General features: G+C 46.1%; 2 protein-coding genes across 4 annotated transcripts in view; both read right to left on the minus strand.

Annotated features, from left to right (window-relative positions):
- Positions 1-158: 158 nt before the first annotated feature.
- Positions 159-7,810, minus strand: VPS33A (VPS33A core subunit of CORVET and HOPS complexes). 2 transcript variants are annotated; one of them, XM_080355545.1, is made up of 14 exons: positions 7,699-7,810; positions 7,569-7,634; positions 7,351-7,478; positions 6,260-6,449; positions 5,500-5,616; positions 4,711-4,885; positions 4,076-4,269; positions 3,172-3,270; positions 2,656-2,782; positions 2,412-2,479; positions 1,756-1,893; positions 1,423-1,560; positions 1,090-1,258; positions 159-952 (listed from the first exon to the last, which is right to left on the minus strand). In XM_080355545.1, the coding sequence occupies exons 1-14, from the start codon at positions 7,798-7,800 to the stop codon at positions 759-761; spliced, it is 1,905 nt and encodes a 634-aa protein (XP_080211671.1). In that variant the 5' UTR covers positions 7,801-7,810; the 3' UTR covers positions 159-758. The 2 variants fall into 2 exon arrangements, with proteins under 2 accessions (XP_080211671.1, XP_080211672.1); XM_080355546.1 differs by lacking the exon at positions 3,172-3,270 and having other exon boundaries at positions 161-952.
- A 408-nt stretch (positions 7,811-8,218) lies between these two features.
- The window catches only part of CLIP1 (CAP-Gly domain containing linker protein 1), a 62,677-nt gene continuing 54,228 nt past the window's right edge, over positions 8,219-16,667 (minus strand). The window contains exons 22-28 of one of the 2 annotated variants that reach the window (XM_080355070.1): positions 16,446-16,498; positions 15,284-15,304; positions 12,458-12,575; positions 12,021-12,180; positions 11,230-11,279; positions 9,896-10,020; positions 8,219-9,089 (exon numbers count right to left, since the gene is read on the minus strand). In XM_080355070.1, the coding sequence (XP_080211196.1) occupies positions 8,867-9,089; positions 9,896-10,020; positions 11,230-11,279; positions 12,021-12,180; positions 12,458-12,575; positions 15,284-15,304; positions 16,446-16,498 (750 nt within the window). In that variant the 3' untranslated portion in view covers positions 8,219-8,866. The remainder of the gene's footprint in view (positions 9,090-9,895; positions 10,021-11,229; positions 11,280-12,020; positions 12,181-12,457; positions 12,576-15,283; positions 15,305-16,445; positions 16,499-16,667) is intronic. The other variant, XM_080355071.1, reaches the window with a different exon arrangement.

Consider the following 16,667-nt stretch of genomic DNA (forward strand, 5'->3'; position numbering starts at 1 on the left):
TGATGTGCATGCGGACAGGTCATGGTTTAGCTGTTGCTGCAGGAAACCCGATAGAATGCTTTGGCTAAATCCTGCAGGACAGCACTGTTTACAGCAGTTGCCTTTCTGTCATACAAACAGCTTCCAAGGATGTGAGAAAATTCAGCTCTTGTGGCCTGGCCCTTGCTGCTGCCTGTTGACATTAAGGTGCTGAAGCTGCAGGAAACACAAGTTTTTTGGCTTTCATCAGAAAAATAACAGAAAACTGAACCCTGTGTACAGCAGGGACACAGCTGAGTATCAGGCACCAGAGAGAAACAGACTGGGAATATCAGTATGAAACCAGGAACAGAAAACATCCTGCATCCTCAGCATCCTGGGGCTAGAAGTAAAAAGAAGTAATCTCATCCCTCACTAAAACTAAACTGAAATTAAAAAAAAAAACCAATTTGCCAAATAGAAGGACCAGCACAAATCCCCACTCCCCCAGTGCTTATTTGCCAGTTCAGACCAGAAGCAGAGATCTCTCTTTCTCTCATTTTTTTATTTTATTGTTAGTGCCTTTCTGCACTGCTCGTCTACGAGGCAGTTCCACACACAGAGCACAAAGAATACAAGTGCACAGAGGGATGAGGGTAACTGCATCGTAAGCTGGTCTCAGGAGAGCTTCTCGCCCTGTTGTGTTTCTCCGCCGTTCAAGCAGCTGTGCCAGAAGACCAGAAGCCAACGTGTCTGTGTCACAGGCAGCCTTGCGCTTTCACTGTCTCTTGCCACAGATCCTAGAAAGGGGCGGGCTCCAGTTTTTCCATCAAGGATTTGATCCAACTTGTTCCATTGATCAGTTTTGTCGTGGCAATGACGTACTCTGTGCCTCCATCTTCCATTTGGGACAGAAACCTCAGTGCAGCTATTTCTGCATAAGTCACCCCTCCCAGGAAGAACACCAGAGTGACTCGGTTCTCACCATGTTGACCTGCATATTCAAAGAAATTAACAGGTTGTCTTAGTTTTATTTTTATGTCTCCTATCCATCAACTATTAGTTAAACTCAAAATGAGCCTAACAGAGATGCATCTCCCTTCAAAAAGGGGAAAACAAAGCAAAACTTACGTTTTTTCTGAAGGCCAGTAGGTAACTGCTGCCTCTCCTCGAAATGGGGACCTGGCAGCATCTTTAACACCTCTTCTATGCTCCGCCAGCCTGGCCGAGCCAGCAGCTGTGCCAGGCGTACGCTCAGTGGAGCGTAGCCACTGTACACGTAGGAGATGTCATTGGGGTTCTGCAAGAGAGAGAAGTGTGAGCAGCAGGCGAGCGCTATCATGGAAATGAAGTGAAATGAAATAAAATTAAATAATGAAATAAAAAAATAAAGATGAAGGTTTTCCTGCTGCACATAATTCTGTATTGTTAGATGCAACATTCACTGCTGAGGTGGCTGTTTACCTGTTCATTAACGTCATCCATCCACAAGCGCAGGGTTTTCCTGATCGTTGGGTAGTTATTCCTACCACTTGTCTGAGGCTTCAGGAGTCCAGCCTTTTCTAAGTTGTTTAAGGTCAATATATGCTCATAGCCGTAAGTCTGAAATATGAAGAATTCAACTTTAATATACCATGTCAATAATCTGTGACCAGCGTGTTAAAAAAAGCAAAACAAAACAACAAAGATATTAATTTAAAAAAGGGGTTTTTTGGTTAAGATCTCTGTAGAGTATATCCCATTTACAGTGTTTGAATTTTTTCAGAAATCTTATCAATTCAAAAGTCAGAGCCCAACCTGGAGAATCTCTCTTTTGTAATGGTCCAGAACCTTCTGTTTCAGTCCACTATTGCATACAGATTGCAAGCAAACAAGGCGTAAGATCTTGATTAATGGATGTTTTTGAGCTATGCAGTCTTCAATGTAATTATTAACCTATTTAAAAAAACAACAACAACAACAACCAACATAAGCTGTTATTTAAAGATCTGTTAAAGTACTGAGAAGACCTCAAAAGAAAGATCTAGTTTTGCCTAATGTGTCTAAAACAGCAAGAAAGAGGGTGCAGCTGCTCTCCAGGCAGCTCAAGCCTGTCTGTAAAATAGCGATCCAGCACTGGTTCCCCCGGCATCTTTTCTAAAGCATGTTGATTCCACACTCAATTAGCTAGACTGTGTCTGATGCATTGAAAAAGCTCTGATGAACGGTCCCGAATCTTTCACTGATCCCTCAGGGCATGAAGTGTACACCTGTGTTACAGGCAACAGTAGGAAAAAACCTGCAGAAGTGCACGAAGACATGTAAGAACTCACAATCTCGACAATGGATGGAGACAGACATCATCTAGATCAGGTTTCCTCTTTCAGAAACCCCAAATGGAAAAAAAAAAAAACCAACAGAGAAATACACTGTTGGCTATTTTTGAGGACACAAGAGTCACTAGTTGTCATTACCTTGTCTGTGTCTATTCCAGACATGAACTCTTGTTCCACTGTTAAATTATCAAAGAAATCTTCAGATGCTGTGAGAGAAGAATGAAAATCAATAGAGTAGCAACCAATAGCTTATTTTCTACATTTAACATTTCAGCAGATGCACTGGATGGAGCAAAGCAAATTTTTGCCAAGCTGAATGACGTCCATCGAGTCATCTTGCTATATTTAAATTACTCTGATAGACTGCCCAACATATACTCACTGGTGATGTCTTTGATGAGCTCTGCAATGGAAGTGTGGTTCGCTAGAGAACTTCTTGCTGCCTGCATGTGTGGCAACTGTGACACAAACTGCTTAATCTCTCCGACGGTTTTTGCGTGATGTCTTTCCTAAATAAATCCATTGCTCAGGTTAGGGCTTGTTCACATTAACTGGCCACACATCAACTCGATCATTTTATCATGAAAAAAAACTTTACTCACTGCAACAGCAGATACTGTTAGAGATATGCAGCCTTTAGAGAAAATACATTACATGCTTAGCCTAAAGTCACAGCATTATCTGTAACAGCACTTTGACCATTAAAAGAGGCAGGACATAAAACAACACAATCATCAGACTGCTTTTTTCCCATTAAACCAGTATTGCAAATCACTTTTCTCCACCTTTGTCTGACTTTAGCCATCACGATCTGCTCAAAGCAGTAGTGAAAGCTGCTGAGGAACTGGGCTGGCAGTGTCTGCGTCCCTCGCAAACAGAAGCCTGCCAGTCACTGTACCTGGTGGTAACAGTGCCCCAGGTTTGGGGCAAGGATGTGATGAAGCACCATGCAGACTTCAGCTCTCAGAGCAGTCCAGAGGTCTGTATTTCCTTTGGGCTACTTGGGATAAAAATAATAATAATTTGACTCATATGTGAAGGACTTAAATGGGCAAGTGCAGGCAGGAGAGCGATAATGAAGCCTGCAACTTAAGAAGTCCTCTGCTGCTGTTTCATTATCACCTATTACCCCAGACAATTTCTTAATTTTTTTTTTTTGTAATTAACAACTAGTATGAATAATCCATCTTTAGCACCATCAGCACTAATATTGCAGTAACAGACATTTACTGAGACCTGAGGCTGAGCACACAGTATTTCAGTTAAGGTACTGCTACCTCACCTTAAATATGGCAGAAGTGAAGAGGCAAAGACAAAAATAAGGAAATACCATCAAACAGTGTAACAAGTTCTCTTGAGAATCACCATCAAGTCTGAAAGCAGAGATGTGGGATCTCAGGTTCTTTATGAATCATCAACAGGATGTTTTCAAACAAAACTGCAAACACACCTCACAGCACTCTCCAGCTTTGTCTAAGGTGACACATGAGCATGAATTTACAGGTCAAACCTCCTGTAAGACAACCGTCGTCTTCCTATTCTTATCTGTTTTTATGCCAGCCATAAACTCTATGGGTACATTCTGGAGTTTTATTTCTTAAAGCATTTTCTCTGCATCTTCAGTAAATACAAAGGGAAAAAGACCTTTCTGTTAACAGGTAACAACAGCAACAAAGTGGAATTGATCAGTTCGCTCAAATTCACCTTTGGCCTCTTGCAGAGGGAAGCAGCACCTGACTGTTCTGCAGACTTATCTGAGGACAGGAATGCCCTGGGGATGCACAGCTGGGCACAGGCCTCACCTCAAAGGCTGCTGAGATGATCTTGGCTTTCTTGCTCAGCACAGACCCCACAGCATTGAAGTTCTTGTCTCGGATTTCCGCGTACAGCTCTTCAGCAGAGTTCAGCTGGAGCTTCTTGGGTTCCGTGGGGAGATCTTTCCCACCCTCACCCTGCTTCTTTGGGGCAAACTTCTCAGGAGGGAGTTTCACATAAGCTACCAAAAGCAGAGAAACAACCCTTATAGAGACTGAATGTTCAGCACCAGAAGTTAAAAGATAAGCAGGCTGTGGAAATGTGTCCCAAGCTGGAAACAGTTCTGAGCAGCAAAGCTAATTAAATGCCCAGATGACTCAACGCATATGTTAATTAAGGAGAGTCTCCCTGTACTTACCCAGGGACCCTAATACCTATACATATATACATTATCAGAACCCAAGTGCTAGCTCCCCTGCTACCCTGTCCTCAGCTCCCCTTCCTAGGAAAAAAGAGGCAGAACTGATCTTGACGGGCTTTAGCTTGGGACAGAACCATCCCTGCACCAAGTTCAGGTGAGCTGCTCCCATGTCACTGTCACTTAGTGAAACATAAACCCATCTGACACAGCATGACCCGCTCAAGCACACCAGAGACCTCTCTGTTCTCCGGTCGTACTCACTGTTCTGAATTCCGTAGATTTCGTCTATCAGCCCTTCATACGTCAGCTGCGTAGCTAACGGTGTCAGCAGATCGACGTTGCGGTCCAGCAACAACAGGGTATCAAAGACGGGAAATATCGAATTCTGGCTTCCAGGGAACTCACGCTTCATCCTGATCATCATATTAGCCACGTGCTGAAAATAAATTGTGTTGGGCTGGTTATAGTGCAGGTCATAATAGAGGGATCCAATTTGTAGGCCACACAAGCACACGCTCATGCAAGCGTGGGGCACAGCCCAGTGTAAAGGAAGAGAATGGCAGGAGGTACAAACCCGCTGACAGTCCTTGCCTGTCTCTGCACTCAGCAAGACAGCAACTGTGGCTGAAGATCTGGGCTCATCTCAAGCCACTCATTCATTACAAAAGTTACCAATTACACAGTATTGATGAAAAAGCAAAGGCATGAGCAGTAGGTTACACATTTCCCACTTTATGCAGACATTCTGATACCAACAGAGCAAGTCTTAAAATTTCGCAGAAAGAACTGCTGAAAACATGAAGGCAGTGTACATGTGTGCAAAACATACAAAATCAGATAAATCCTCCCAACAGGAAGACTTACAGAACAGCAAATACTGTTCTTTTGGCCAGACATGACAAAGACCTGATGGCTGTGATCCCAAAATGCCAATATGACAAGATAGGTCTGTGGCTGGATTCAAAATCCCACGGAGGCATTTAACCAAACACACTTTAACGCAGTTCGAAAGAACAAGGTGCAGTTTTTAAGCAGCAGCATTTGCCTTACCCGGGCACACTCGCCCTTCCCAAAAATCTGTGGGATGGTTCCGTAGAGAGCTTGCAGCGTCATCAGCCCCTTTGCCGCGTGGTACAGACTTGTCTGGTCGCTCTCCAGGTAACATTCCTAAACAACAAGAAGGATTCCCCATGGAAGGTGTCAGAGCTGCTTCCACAGCAGAATGTGGTCCACATGAACAGTTCAGAGGAGATGCAGGCTGGGCAAAACTATGGCTGTTGGCACATGCACCTTTTCTGTGCTGTCACAACATCAAATTCTTTGACCAAACCAGACACTAATATTTCTGAATCTCACACTCCCAGTTTGATGGAGAGTAGTGAGAGACAGAAAATGAGTGCAAAGAGCCTCTCCCTCTAATTAGGCCACTCTGAGAGCACAACACCTCGTCACAGCTGCCAACAAGCTGCAAGCCCTGATACATCCTCTGGGATATGTTTAATAAGGCAGAGATGGCCAAAGGAACTCTTAAACCTTTCTGTCCCCAGATGCATCGTTCTGAGAAAACAGGATACATGGCTGGTATGGGGCAGCTAACTCTCAGTGCAGCTTACTGCGCAGTTTTAACCATCATATGTGGCTCTTCGGCTGCATATTCACACAAACTGTGCTGGCTCTTTGGAACAACTAAGAGTTTTATGCCTCATAAATGCTCAATGTGTGATAACACCAGCAGTTCAAGCTGGAGGAACCGGAGTGCATCTTGGTGTAGTGTTTAGTCAGAAAACTGAGAATTTCAGGCTCAACTTACCTTGAACGCGCTCTCAGACTCCATGGAGAGCAGGTCTCCGTCGAAGGGTATCAGGTCCAGGCTGTACTGCTCCCGGTGGATGAAGGAGCCCAGCACGCCCTGCTCCTTCAGCCACTGCTCGCACAGCAGGCTGCGGCGCGGCACAAAGAGGATGTGGAAATCCCTCTGGGGAGAGCGGCCTCTGTCTTCCCTACAAGAGTCACAGGAGGAGCACAGCAAACCGTAACTGGGCTGCACAGGTAACCAGCACAGACCGCGGGCTGGGGCGCAGCATTCAGAGGAAACAGGAATGCTGCACGTGGTTATTACCAGCTTCCATTCCTGGCTTTGTATTTCAGAATATTTTTTGCCCAGCCACACGCATTCACAGACACAGGTCTGAAACAAGGGCAAAGTGACTTGGTTTCCTTGCAGTTCTCAAAAGGGTCACTCAAAGTGTGACTTTTTCCAGCTAATTAGAAGGAATGCACATCTTCTTAATGAGGAATGCACCCCTCTGCATTGCTAGCCAAAGCAAAGGCCTCCCTCCTTTCCCAGGGTGTCTCATACGCCAACTCGAGCCCCAAAAGGAGCTGTGCTGCAGTTTTGGTGTCTGCACGTAGTTCATAGAATCATAAAATCATTTTGGTTGGAAAAGACCCTCAAGATCAGAGTCCAACCATTAACCCACCCCTGGCACTGCCCCATGTCCTGAGAACCTCATCTCTGTCTGTCCAACCCTCCAGGGCTGGTGACTCCAGCACTGCCCTGGGCAGCCTGTTCCAATGCCCCACAGCCCTTCAGGGTAGAAATTGTTCCCAGATCCAACCTCAACCTCCCCTGGTGCAACTTGAGGCCGTTTCCTCTGCTCCTGGCGCTTGTTCCTGGGGAGCAGAGCCCGACCCCCCTGGCTCCAAGCTCCTTTCAGGCAGTTCAGAGATCAGAAGGTCTCCCCTCAGCTCCTGTTCTCAGCTGAACCCCCAGGTCCCTCAGCCGCTCCATCACACTTGTGCTCCAGCCCCTCACCAGCTCCGTTCCCTTGTTTCCACTCGCTCCAGCACCTCAAGCTCTTTGTTCTCCCGTGATCAGAACCACAACTCGACCCGCCGCACCTGAGCACGTTGTCGGTGATGATGTCCATCAGCTCCAGCTTGGGCCTCACGAAGAAGATGACATTCTTGACGTCCGCCTGGGGCAGGCGCCCCGGCTTGAGCGTGAACATCTTTTCCACCTCATGCTCCTGCGCGGAGGCGGAGGCGCTGCTTAGCGGCGGGAGCTGCGGTGGCAGCCCCGGCAGCCAGCGACCGCCGCCCCCCGGCCCCGCCGTTACCTTCAGGAGCGAATACTGCGCGATCAGCCCGAAGGGCCCGGTGAGGTACTCGTCCCACACGATGGCCTGCGGGGAGGGACAGAGGCGTCAGGCGGGCCCCGCCGGGCCCCGCGCCCCCCGACCCGCTCACCTTGGAGCCCGCGCACTTGTCCAGGAACTCGCGCAGCTCGCGCCGCCCGGCCTCCCGCAGCAGCGTCAGGTTCACCCGCCCCGAGCTCAGGTGCGCGGCCATGGCGGGGCGCCGCTCACGTGACAGCGCCGGGTCACCTGACCGCCGCCGCGTGACGCGCGGGGCGGGGCCACCGCGGCAGCTCGGCGGCACAGCGCCCCCTGGCGGCGGCACAGCGGCACCGAGCCCCTTCCCCTCCGCACCAAAAGCCTTCAATTCCGCACCGAATTCCCGGGGTTGTCCCGGTTTGTTGGCAACGCCCGCGGCCGTCACCGAAAGCCTCTCGGCTCCCATGAAGCGCCAGCAAAAACCCCCCACTGTCTTTACTGACAGCGCTTGCCCCCGTGCAGAGCCCATTACCTTCCTAACAGAACAGAAAAAGACCAAGGCAAACACAGTATTTTTTCCCAAAATATAACTTTAATATATATATGCATATATATACACACACACACCACACACACGCTATATAGAAGCTGAAAGAACGCAGAAAAAAGAGGCTGTCCCACAAAGTGCGGCAGGTGCAGCGCACGGGCTGAGCGCCCCCAGCTCTTACCTGCTCCGCAGTCGTGTCCCGTGTCAACCGCGACCGGCGCTCGCGGCGCCGCAGCTCACGTGAGCAAAGGAAACAAAGATGGAACATTGCTCAACCCAATCCAGTGTCAAAAAAAGCTTAAAAAAATCTAAATGTACAAATTCAGCCTTAAAATGGTTTAGTGCAAATACGAAAATTAACAGCATAATTTTAAGGTATTTAAATAAGCTTTAATATAACTATAGTGCTTCGTTCCTATACATGTTTTCCCATCAACGGATGCAACAGCATGGGGGCATTTCTTGTTAAGAGTGGGGACAAACCCAGAACCTGGGAAGAAATAGCATAAAGTCATTTGTTAAATCATTTATTAATATTTTACTTAAGTTTAATAAAGGGGGAATCCGGTATTTATTAGCGGAGGAGCAAAATATTTATCAATTTACTGACTCTGGCGTGGATGGGCAGGGGAAGGGGAGTGAGGGGCTCAAGAAACGCTGTCCCTTTTCCTGACATTCAGCACGTACAAATGCTGGTGGCACAAATGGTCCGATGGGGGCGCGCAGACAGTCTCTCCTCCCGGCCGCGGCGCCATCAGAAGGTCTCGTCGTCGTTGCAGTCGGCCGTCCAGTGCCCGAACATCTCGCAGGTGTCGCAATAGGGCCGCTCCTCGCGCCGGCTGCCGTGGTGAGCAGAGTGCGGCGGCTCCTCCAGCATCTGTGCCTGCGTGGGACAGTCCTCCGTGTCGTGGAGGTCGAAGCAGCCGCAGATGTCGCAGAACAGACGAGGTTTCTTCTTGGACAGGCTTTCCTCCTCACTGCAACAGCAGCACCAGTGTGGGGGTCAGGAGGAGAAAGGCCAGACCCCCCGCCCTGCATCATAACCTGCTTCCTAATTACTGAGACTATGGAAACACCACAGTGGTCAACAAAACCACCAAAACCAACCCACCACAAACAAGAAAACCAAAACTCTCCAAAACAAAAACAGAAAAATCAACCAAAAAAACCAAAACAAACCAATATCAACCAACCAAAAAAAAACCCAAAAAATCCAAACCAAACAACCAACCAAAAAACCAAAACAAAACCACCAAAAAAAACCCTTCTGAAGATCTTCTGACACCTCGACCACCTTGTAGTACCCTTACACTGTATTTACTAAAGAAACTGCTCTGTTTGTGTAAGTATTTGTGCAAATACAAATGTTATTTAACAAAGAAACACGTAAACTAGTTTCTCTTTTCTCCTGGTAGAAGAGATCCAAAGTCACAATATATCAAATAGGTTTTAGTTGGATTTCTCTGGACTGGGTCTCCTCAACGCAGGTACTGGCCTATGAGAGCAAAGATGACTCTACTGACTTTGGAAAGGGCCAAGATTAACCAAGACTGACAATAAATATATTCAGCCACATCAGTATTTGTCATCAATAACTACAGAGGAGCGTTCTGCACCCCCACGTACACCAGACTTCAAAAGAAGGCTGAGTTCAATCCCCCTAAATTCAAGAGAGGACTCCATTTCTCCTTCCCAACAGCCGAGCTCGGGCTGGTGCCTCGCGCAGCCCACAGAACCCGGCGCGTTCCCACAGCACACGACAGGGTTCCTCTGGGGTTTGTACCTGTCATAGTTATTGATCTCCTCTTCGTTGCCGTTGAGCGCGGCTTCACACATTCTTTGTATCTTTGAGTTCAATTCTTCATTTCTCCTCTGCAGATCTACTATCACTGAGTTCAGGAAGTCGATCTGTGAGGGTCGAGGACAAGGACCGTCAGCAGGTTAGGGACTGCGCCCCAGAGAACGCGAGCAAAGGCAAAACCCTCCAAATGACACATGCAGATCTGCGTTAATTCTCACCACCAGATCACTGTGTGACAGAGCACAGGGGACAGGGATGTCCCAAAAGCCTCTCAGACACTGGTGTGTTTCAACCCACCACTGACGCATCAAATTATTTCCCTCATGTTACATTTTAAACATAAATGTAGTTGAGAAATTCTGCTCAGAGCGGCGTCTGTGTCCTCTGGCCCCGCGGCTCCGGGGACGCTCAGACACCCACACGGCTCCTCCCCAGCGCAGGCCCAGCGCAGAGCAGCCAGCGCTGCTCCGTGCTCTCAGGTAACGCTCAGCAGATGAACCCCGTGGATAAAATGAAGGAAGCCAAGAAGTGGAACAAACCTCGTGCTGATTGGAAGGAAGCGTTGCCAGCAGCAGGTGAGTTCAAGGAGACAGAAAAACAGAAAAAGACTGGTGGTTTGTGTGTGTTAGTTACACGGTTTCTGATCTGTGTACAGACTAGGAAGGACATTTTTTAACCAACATGACTGACGTCAGTGATCTGATGAGGACTTTTACAAGCAGAAAGCGCTTCTATTCTAACCGTGTTTCCCCGGCATTTGTTGTCACAGGCTGCCATGCTGCACGTTGTTATCGTCATTGTATTCTTTGATAATCACACGTTTTTCCTAAATCCGTTACCAAGCACACGCTGAGTAACGTCCTCGCCCCACAGCTGCCAACCCCCATTCTGAGTGAAGTTCTGCAAAGACCAACATTTCCAACCGCAGCAGCTCAGCAGTGACCTGTGGGTCACCAGCCTGTTTCTCCAGGGTGGGAGATCCAGGTGTCCCCACCTTCTTCCTCCGTCACATCCAAGAAGCCTTTGGACAGACGAGCAGGTGACTCCGCGGGCTGTTCCTCCCCAGCAGCCACAACGTGTCACCCGCCTTTCCTGCTTTTGCTTCTTCATGTTCCAATAACCTCAACTATCTCTCCACTATCACTTCATTCTTAATATTTCCCATCATTAATATTTCCCTTCAGAAGGTTAGAAGATAAATCTGCCCATTATAATCCTGAGCTACAAAAGCTGATAGGAACTAGTTTTGGAAAAATATTTCCTTCTGCCTATAGACACGCGGCTGGTTTAACACGCTGATGTTTCAGATCAAATACCTGCTTCTCTTTCGCAATTTCATCTTGAAGTTGGTTACCAGCAAAGTCACCTTGAAAGAGAAAACAAAAAAACCTAAGTATCCAGTAATCTAAATTATGAAACATACAATGGCCTAGAGACTGAAATAACGTAACAGTCTCTAGTCTGCAAAATGTCTTATTCTCATTCCTTTCTAATAACTCAATATAATCTTCAATAAGGGTGACTTTTTGGGGGGAATTTTTGACCAGTGCATTACAGAAGCATATTCAATACTGTACATAACTTAGCAAAATATAAAAAAATGCACAGTTGAAGTTCATAAATCCGCAGGGGAACGCTCCTCTCTTGCAGTGATGAGCCTAGAGTGGTACGAAGTGTAAGCAGCTCAGCTTAAGGTTAAGGCTGAGTACCAAAATGTGAGATTCCCAGTCCTGCGCTCAGGGGTGGTTTTATTACCATTCCTATACGTTACTCTGCAGCTACGACAAACAAAACCAAAATCAGTCAGAGAGGCTCTTGCACAGAAGCCGCACCATGAACAGATCAGGTGTTGTGGCTTTTGCCCACGTTTCGAGCCAAGTTCCCCTGCGCCCCGGGGTGACCGGGGTGACCAGCAGTGCTGGGAGCTTTGAGGGTCCACAGCCACTCAGAGCTCCTTCCCTCGCGTCCCGTACGTGTCCTACAACGGGACAGACACATGGCTCAGGACAGTCAGCCAGCCAAACCTCCCTGTCACTGCCTGGTTAACAGCTGCAGACGTGTGAGCTGCGAGCGGAGGCAGAGCCAGGGCGGACGCTCGTCCCGTTACCTGCGGAGCCGGTTACAGGTAAAGGCTGTTCGTTGTTTTCCTTGAGTTTTTGCTCCAAGTTCTTCACCTTTTCCTCAAGTTTCAGTTTGTCGGACTCCAGTGACTTAACCACCGACTGCAAGGTTTTTGCAGAAGCGTTTTCTCCGCGGAGCACCGTGATCTGTAAGAATTATTTAAGAATCCTGAGATCTTCCAGAACAAAGTCAGAGCACCATGGCAACATCCTTACTAGTAAGGGCTGAACAGCCACCAAAAACACATGCCAGAGGTCACCAGAGTTGGCACACATATCTAAAGATTCAATTCTAAGGTTCAACTATGCTAAATTAATAAAGAAAAATGATTAGCCTGCTCTTGAGCAGCAAGCACACAAAGCCATATGCTTCTAGCTGTAACTTAATCCGAAATTAAGCAGCATCCCACTGTTTGTCATTTACCTCATTTCTGAGTTTTTCCAGCTCCTCATCTTTTTGTGTGATCAAGGCACTAGTAACACTGATGGACTGTTGTAAAGATGCTCTCTCTTCATCAATTTCTTTTTTTAACGTTGATTCTCTAAAAGAAAACCAAATAGAACCAGAAATCATCTAAAGCACAGATTATTGTAGTCACCTAAAGTTTAACTTAATTTCAAGGATTAGACTACTGTAAGAAGTGGTTCTTAAAAAGCAAACTTCAATTCTGTACTTGACTAAGATTTTATAAATGTATAAACATTTCAGATGTTACAACTGTGGAAACAAAGCAAAAACTTTACCTAGGTAGTACATGCCAGAATCTGCATAGCATCGTATCCATTTCAATTTAAAGAAGCAAGTTAATAGACTGGGGAGATACAGGATAAACAAACAGGTTGCACAATGTTCCACACAACCTAACTTCAGAGTTTTGTTACTTCTTGAAAATTATTAACAAGCAACAAAACACACATGCAAAGCTCATTATACGAATTGTCATGCAAAGCATGGATGATGCTGGAAATATCAGCTGGTCCTCACTAATTCCAGTGACATCATTATTTCCCAAAACACGTACTTTTAGAGTTCCTGGGGCTTTAAAAATACTGTTTCAGCACAAAACCATGTGGGGTTTGTTTTACTAAAGGGAAGAAAGGTTAAAAATAAATCCTCCAGGGTGGGCACAACCCCTTTCTGTGGATGTATGTCCAGTTTTCCCAACGGTTCCAGCTGATCTGGTAAGAGCCGTGACCTCTGCGTGCAAACCCTGTCCTGACAGCGACACCCTCACACTGGCACCAATGACTCTTCGTGGTCGGTCACGCAGTCCACATGGATCAGTAACTGTGCTGTGATGTGAAGACTATTGCTACAAAAGTTCCTCGCAAGCTGAGAGGTTTTTGTTTGTGAAAATAAAAATCTACCTTTACTTATCTAGCAGAGAAACTGATTCTCAGAGCACCAAGCGGTGCCCAGCGCCCGGGTGCCAACCCTTGGCCAGTTCTCTATACAATTCCACACGTCTCGGTTTAGATGATCATGGTCCCACTGTCACTCCTCACAGGCTGAGAGGGCTGAAGACAAACTGGGTGACGTGAGCATGTACCCACTACACAAGAAGCACAGAGTAAGCCGTGCTTCAAGGATACCAGATGACAAAACGACTTCATTTAAGTAACTAAACTCCACTCCACCCCTAGGGCTGTTCAAGGGCTCACGAGCAGAACACGTCTGTGTGACGATGCTCGGCAGGTGTGGGGCAGCTATTGAGTTTAAATGGAAAAGTTTTCACATCCACGGTATGTACGGTTAGTGAGAGCCATGATACCCAGGCCATGAAGTACGATACATCTCACCGACAAGATAAATCAGAAACTCAACAATGAGAGCACACTCAACGCAATTCTTTCATTGTTCAGATTGTACTTGGGAATGGAAGCAGCAAGTGGAGAATCTGGGGTTTAAAAAGCTGATGCAGTTACCAAACAAGAACCAAAAAGTTGATTTTAGTTTTGGTGTATTTTTACAATGAGAGAATTAATATAAGCAGAAACACAACAAACTGCAGACTGCACGATTTGCCTTCAAACACAAGTTATATTCCTGGTGGCAAAGCCCAAAAGGGCAACGGATTTTAACAGATCTCCTCGCCAAGCCTGACTCAGCAAAGCACAGAAGCACAACGGCAGTCCCTGCTCCTTGGCAGCGCTACCCACGCTCCAGCCTGACCCACGGGGTTAAACGCTTTGCTGAACGGGATCCAAAGCGCAGGTGGTGCTGTGGGGAGGTGCCGGCGCCGCAGGGGCTGCTGCTGCCGGCGCGGAGCTGCCCCCTCCAGCTGCAAATCCAGTGTTTGCTTCAGGAAAACGCAGCTGGAGGTGCCGCTCACAGCTGTACCTGGGACTTCACCCGCGGCTGCCGGAGGGCACATGGGAACCCGGGGACTCGTCTCGTGCTCAAGGCCTTGGTTTCAGCCCATGTTCCCACTTTTGGGTCAGATCTTCAGCTCAGAGATCAAGACCAAACAGATGCTTTTTGTACTTGCCATTTATTTGTCTTGGTTTCAACCACGACAGGTATTTAGGTGGTTGTAAAAGGCAGTTTGTGAGCATGTAAGCGTATATTTACAAATTCAGTATAGGAGTCTAGAATACTGTAACACAAGGGGAGAGAAACAAGAGAGAAGGAGAGAAAACAAGACGGGGAAAAAGGTCCCTGCACTTTCGCATTGTTTTTTCCTTTTCCAGGGCAGTCTCTCCAGGCCATACAACTCCAATCAGAGGCCTTAAAGATGCTGAAACTGGAAAACCTACAAAGAGCAGGTGTAAGTCACTGGTTATTTACACCTACGTGTGGCTCACAGTTTGCTCACAGCATCAGCTCAGAGCCCACTCCACGGATGCTCTCGGCTTCAGTATCGTGTATTGGAAGTGTAAGGAGCGCGTGTGGAATGTGAAGTAACTGCACAGTGGTAGCGTGCAAGAAAAATCTTATGGAAAGTATTTACTTTATCAGGAAAACAAAATAAAAAAAAAGGAAATCGGTTCAGTGAACTTAAATGTTTTCCCTGCCAATTCAAGTCCAAATAATTTGCTTGCCAGCAGGGACTAAATAAAAACAGTAAGAAACACCCGACATTTCACACACCATTTAAAAACGTCACTTTCTTGAGGAGGTTAAACATGTTTTGAGCAGTGTGTGGATGTCACGGGAGAGAGAGGCTTTGGTTTGGTTTGAATGTCAAAAATATCACCCAGATTCTTCCCTTACTACAAAAATAAGAAATTCTAAGAATGAAGCAAATACCTTAAAGTGTTACTGGGCAAGCTTTAAAAACGCAAGATAACAAGAACCACACGTTAGAAACATGGCGTAGAAATGCAAAATAGTGTAAAGGAAGAACTAAATTTGCACCGAGGGGCTTGTCTGTTTTGATAAAAAATATAGACTATTTATATATATACATATATATATATAGCTGAGTATTTTACAAAACAAAAGCAAGACACCAAGGGACAAAGGCAGCCAAATATGTACAACGACTTTGCTTAAAAAAAATAAAATTATTTATTGTAACGTGGATAGACTTTCTTGAGTCTTACCATTAAAGACACACAGATATAGCAAAGGAAGCAAGGGCAGGAAAGGGAAGAGAGAGGAATGAAATGAGTATCGATAAATAGCGCAAGCTCAAAGACAGTAAGACAGTTGCAACCCACAATGAACCTCATGAGCTGAAGTAACACAGAACCCCCTTAGATCCACAAATATCACACTCTGGTTACTCCCAACGAGACCATTTCATAGAGGGAGCTGCTAAAATAGAGGAAGAGAATTCCTGGGTGTGGGAGGAAGGTGGGAAAACTACCGTTTTCCATATATCTATCGCAGAAACAGTACATTTTCTAATGTGGGACCATTTATTGAACAGCAGTTTCCAAATGGATGCCCCAGTCACCCAGGACCAATCTCCTGGTATTTAAAATCAGTGCTGAATGAACTGCCACACGAACTCCGTATCCCCAAATTAAGAACAACCCATTCAAGGCTCAACAACTGCTCTTTTAGGTTGGTTTGTTTGAATAACAATCCTTAGCATCACGGTATTTTTCCACTACCGTCAGATCTGTATGCACACACACTTATCGGACTGATGGACACTCCAATATTCCAGAGCAGACTAAAACCAAACACAAGAACTACTGCAATGCAAGAGATGCACAACTAAAGAGGAAATGGTAAATACCACTTCTTAACATGTTCTTACATTAATACAATGACATTCCCTTCTCAGTTTTAATAAAGAAAACGGGGAAGATATAATCTGTAAACCAATTTGTGTAACAACCTCTGGACTTCTAGCTACAATATAATAGAAGATGGTTTTCTTAGCACTGTTTTTGTATTATGTTCTCTTAAGTTTTCTGTAGGACTTTATAGTTAAACACATCAGAAAAAAACAGCTTACCTCTTTTTCATCTCTAGTAACTGGTTATTGAGTACTGATCTCTCCTCTTCCAGCTAAAACACAAGTACAAAAAGACAACAGTTAGTACACTAAGTGTTAGTGTCCTCAGTACTATATAGCACAGCATCATTATCATCATAAAACCAACACGGGAGAGGCTACAAAGCCTACAAATCCTCAAAATAATTGATTTTCTAGTAGGACAACACACACACACACACA

The sequence above is a fragment of the Nesoenas mayeri genome (genome assembly GCF_963082525.1).
Source record: "Nesoenas mayeri genome assembly, chromosome: 17".
NCBI lineage: Eukaryota > Metazoa > Chordata > Aves > Columbiformes > Columbidae > Nesoenas > Nesoenas mayeri.